The sequence below is a fragment of the Dendroctonus ponderosae genome, unplaced genomic scaffold, assembly GCF_020466585.1.
Source record: "Dendroctonus ponderosae isolate FM_Combo_2020 unplaced genomic scaffold, Dpon_F_20191213v2 Dpon_F_20191213_5, whole genome shotgun sequence".
Taxonomy (NCBI): domain Eukaryota; kingdom Metazoa; phylum Arthropoda; class Insecta; order Coleoptera; family Curculionidae; genus Dendroctonus; species Dendroctonus ponderosae.
In genome coordinates, this window is record NW_026018715.1 from 15,227,470 (window position 1) to 15,232,120 (window position 4,651).

General features: G+C 49.2%; 2 protein-coding genes across 2 annotated transcripts in view; one reads left to right on the top strand and one right to left on the bottom strand.

The window, feature by feature from the left end:
- LOC109542034 (muscle-specific protein 300 kDa) overlaps nt 1-1,871 on the top strand; it is a gene marked incomplete in the record, with an annotated part of 344,492 nt that extends 342,621 nt beyond the window's left edge. Inside the window, 2 exon segments of the mRNA XM_048666353.1 lie at nt 655-732; nt 1,487-1,871. Of these exon segments, the coding sequence (XP_048522310.1) occupies nt 655-732; nt 1,487-1,597 (189 nt within the window).
- Nucleotides 1-4,651, bottom strand: part of LOC109544205 — a gene marked incomplete at its 3' end in the record, with an annotated part of 79,938 nt that overhangs the window by 54,701 nt on the left and 20,586 nt on the right.

The window sequence follows — 4,651 nt, forward strand, 5'->3', positions numbered from 1 at the left end:
AGCGGATTTGTTCAAATTTTGACGGAGCAAGCAGCGAGCATTCAGCCCCGTCCACCACGACTAATCACTAATGACAGTGACACAATAACTATGGCAACGGACGCATATTTACATGACATATTTCATGAGTTTATCTCAGAAAGCCAAAATAAGGCGTTAACAAATATTGGGCGGTGTGAGGACTGATAAAATAAATTTCAGATATTAAAAATCGCTTTTGAGCGCGATGAAGCCTTGATAATGTCCACCGCAGTTGTGGACGAAACGTCAGGAAGAAATTCCCATGGACCACGGCTTCAAAGCCCGAAAAACATTTCTACATGTAAAAGGTCGTTCGAATACGTTGGAGGAGTGAAGATGACGTTCAAAAACCGGTTATACAGAGTGTTCGGGTATAAAAATAGAAAACCAATTTTGTCCGGTGTGGAAGACTTTGAAGCCATTCAAGTGGAACGTCCAAAATCGGCTCCAAAGCGCGTTCAGACAAAAAACTGTCCTCTCATGCCGACCCAGGAAGCAGATTCAAGTGGCCAAAGCTCGATTATCCACATTGCTTTTTGGGAATAGTTAACAGTAATGTTCCGGCCAATCCCTTCAGGGTTAAATAAATCAACCCTGCACTAGACTAAGGTTAACTGGAAGGGTTTATTGCAGGTTGAACAGCAATTGAGGGCGGCAATGGCCCCCAACTACAAGCCGCACGAGAGAGACGAAGCGACCCGTGAACAAGAGGTAAGAACGTGTGCGAATTAACCGAATAACTCGTTGTTTTGGAGGCTTTGAGGGAAGTGGCATGACCTGGACGTAGCTGTGTTATGCGTAAACTTCCGTTCACATTTGATGCTACAGCGTCATGCCAAAGCCGATCTAGCCATTGCGCACAGCAGCGGTAGGAAAGCTAAACCTAGTAAATCGAACATTTAGAACCAACATTCTCGTAGTTTACCAAAATCATCGCAAAGTACCGTAAAGAAAAGTCCGACAAAATCTGTTGTTGTTAATTAACATGTAAACGAGCAAAATGCGTTTACTTCTGGAAACATTTTGATGAGTTTTCATCGAGCGCGCTTGCAGAGGTGGCTGATACGATCATCAAGGTGTTTCCATTTTGGGCCCCCCCTTCCTTCCGGCAGCGGGGATTGTGTTTGTTTTGGTTTCGGGCTCTATTTGGTTCTAGTTTAATTTCATTTAATTTGGTGCTTTTTACCAATTTTTTTACACCTGCGCTTGTAGTTGCCATTTTGCTTGAGTTCACCGCATTTTTCACTTGGTTTGTGTTCACTGTCTATCTCATTCACCCAATGCACACTCATTTACACTCAGCTTGTTTAGTTAACTTTGGGTGAGCCAGATAAAGCGAACACAATCGCATTTTCTCTTGTTTGCCTATTTGTTTGACTGTTTTGTTTGATGAAACGTTTTTTTTTTTATTTTTCTTCTACTATTTGCTGCATCCTTTGTCCTTGTCCCGCGTTCGCGTGTCCAGGGTTACAGAGAGCGCGTGCGGACTTTGCAGAATCAACTTTCCGTTCGCAACGAACGCATAAAGCTCATTCTGCAGCTGGGGGTGCCAAATCTGGAACCGCTTGGCACGTAGAATCTCCCCCCTTCTACACGAAAAAACTCCCTATTTTGACCCAATACCCCCACCCCAACCCTTCCCTCCCCACCCCAAAAAAAAAAAGAAAAACCATCGACCATGACACGCGTCTCAGCCACCATCTAGCGCGAACACTTGACGGGATACTGATATTTAACATTGTTAATACGAATTAGGCGCAGATCGAGGTCTGCCGGCAACGAATCACCATTCTGATCTCCCAAATTCGTCGTGTGGACCCCAACGCTCCCATTGACGGTCCCCCACTCGACGTTAGTTACGCAGAGAAAGCGGCCGGACGAGCTCAATCAAAGGAACGCCCCACTGCTCAGTGCTCGACTCCCCTTCCCCAACAGCACGAATTTAAGCGCCCAAAGCCGTTGCCTAGGAAGAGTCGATCGCCTAGGCGACGCCCAGTCAAACCCGCCGATCAACCAATGCGCAAACAGCCCGAACAGTTGGCTCCTCCCACAGTGCGCGCGCGCTCCAAAAGCCCCATGTGGGTGCCAGGCTGCACCACCTATGCGGAGGTGCTGCGCAACCAAATGGCTAGCAAAGCCTTAGAGGCGCAGGCCCAGCAGGAGGCTCCTCCTGCCGGGTTGCCCAGAGGCGCGGGCAAGCGCGTGGAACCCCCCGAACTCGTAGAACCTGAACATTCGCCTGCGCAACACCAACAGGAATACCCCAACGAGCCCCAATATCAGCCCCCAGTCAGTCAGTACATCATTCAAGCGCCCGTGTGGAACCCCTACCAGCAGGTGCCCCCCTACGAGCTCCATCCTACATATGGCCCTGGGTACTACCCAGTGGCGCAACAGCCGAACATTTTAGAGTATATCCAGCCCATGCCCGACATGGTCAACTTCATTGCTTCAGGGCAGCAGCTGATGAGTTCTGGCCTAGGCACCTACCATGCGGGGGTGGCGCCCGCCTATGCTTTGGTCCGGGAGCAAACGTTCGCTCCCCAACCAGTTGCCTATCAGTACCCGAGCGACCCCCAACCCTTGGAGGCCCCCGAACCAGCTGCGGCACCTATACAAGCAGTCGAACAAGAGGAGGAGGCTAGTGGCGCGCCCGCCCAGGAGGCTGTGGACGCTCCCTCGGGGTCTCACTTCTCCTACGCCCAGGCCCTGTCCCAGGGGCTCAGCGACAAACCTCTCCAGCCATCCAGTATTACTGCAAATCCCCCAACGAAACAGCGATCGGCTCCCAGACAACTGTCTCCTACACCTGGATATGCTTCCACGTCTCAGGATGAAGCGATGTCTCATGCGAGGGAGGACCCCAAACGCCCGCACAGGATTTCTTCGGAGAAGAAATCTAGTCATAAACGACCAAAACGCGTCGAACCCGATCATTCTCAACAGCTTGCTTACCGTGGAGAGCCTAATCGACCATTAGGCGGTAAAGAAGCTGTTGACATTCCTTATTCACAAGACTTAAAAGCCCCTAGTGATATAGACAGTACTTCCCAGTATATCGATAAGGACAAGTCTGCAGTTAAAGTGAGGAAACTCAAATGCAGTCCAGACACCAACACTCAGACTCAGCCGAGTTTAGAGCACAGTTCGAAAAATAAGCCACACGCAAAGGAGAAAACTCGCAAAACTAAACCGCTGGTTATTCAAGAGCCAGTTTTCCCGCAAGAGACCAAGCCAGAATCTCCCAAACCAGACCTGGTTGAAGAAAATGCAGCCAGCGCTGGCAAGGCCCAAAAGAAGAAGCCCAAAAAGTCTCACTCCGAGCGGGCGTCTTCAAACGAAACTCAGTCAGAAGCACCAGCAGCTGCCACCACCACTAGTTCCCCGGACGAAAATCTGCAGCCCCAAAAGAAGAAAAAGAGCAAACCAAAAGCGGAAGAAGCGAAATCCGAACTGCAATCTAATGCCAAAACCTCCAAACTAAGCAAGAAGCAGAAAATTCCCCCTGCCGAAGAAGCAGCCCAAGACAGCAAGGTTGAAACTGTCGCCAACGAAGATGCAAATGCAGAGTCCGTGAAGAGCAAGAAGAAAAAGAAGAGAAGCAAGCTGGATGTGTCTAAGGCAGCACAAGAGGAAAACATACAAGCACCAGCTGCTGTGGAGTCACCTCAAGCGACCGCTCGGGAGGCAACGCAAGGCCAAAACGCCCCTGAAATGGCGGGCCAAAAGAAAAAGAGGAAGAAAAACAAGAAAACACCCATTGCTGAAGACGTTTCTGTTCAACTTCAAGAAGAACAACTTGTCACAGCCGAAGCAATCAATACGGAGCAAATCGCCAACGAAACCATCACTGACAGTTCAACGTTGTCGTTGCCGAAGAAAAGCAAGAAAAAGAGCAAGAAAACTCAACCCCAATCTTCAGCAGATGCAGATAAACCCGAAACATCAGAGAAGAAACCAACTGAAGCAGCCCCCACTGAAAATCCCCTTAATGAAGCGTCGGCAGTAGAAAATCAGGAAGAAATCCGCAAAAAACATGTAATAGATGAAGATGGTTTTGCTCCTTCAGAAGACGAAAGTCTGGTAAAACCAGCAGCGCCAGCAGAAATTCCTGCTCTGCCTAAAACAGAGCAGGAGCCTGCCGATGCCGTACAAGAATCCTTGCCTGAAAAAGCCCAAAGCCTTACCACCCGCACAACAGCGGAAGAATATTCTTCCACCCTCATTGAGACTTTGGACAATTACGTACCTCTGTCATCAGCAAATGTGCCTAAGCTGCTTCCTGCAGGCGAAACTTTGGAGACAGCAGCAACTCCAGAAGAAACTCCCTCTTTGCCCCAAACGAGTGCTGTCGAACTCCAAAGCAAAGATCCCCGCATAGAAGAATCTTTGCCGGAACAAGCCCAAGGCCTCGACGCCAACGCAACAGCTGAAGAAACCTCTTCCACCCTAACTGGAACTTTGGACATTTCTGCTCCTCTGGTATCTGAAACATTGGAGAAATTGCCCACTGCTGAAGTTGCATCTTTACCCCAAACAGAGCAAGAACCTACCAGTGCTGTTGAAGTCACCAGCACCTACGAATCTTTGCCCACAAAAGAGCAAATCCTCTACTCCAACACAACAGCTG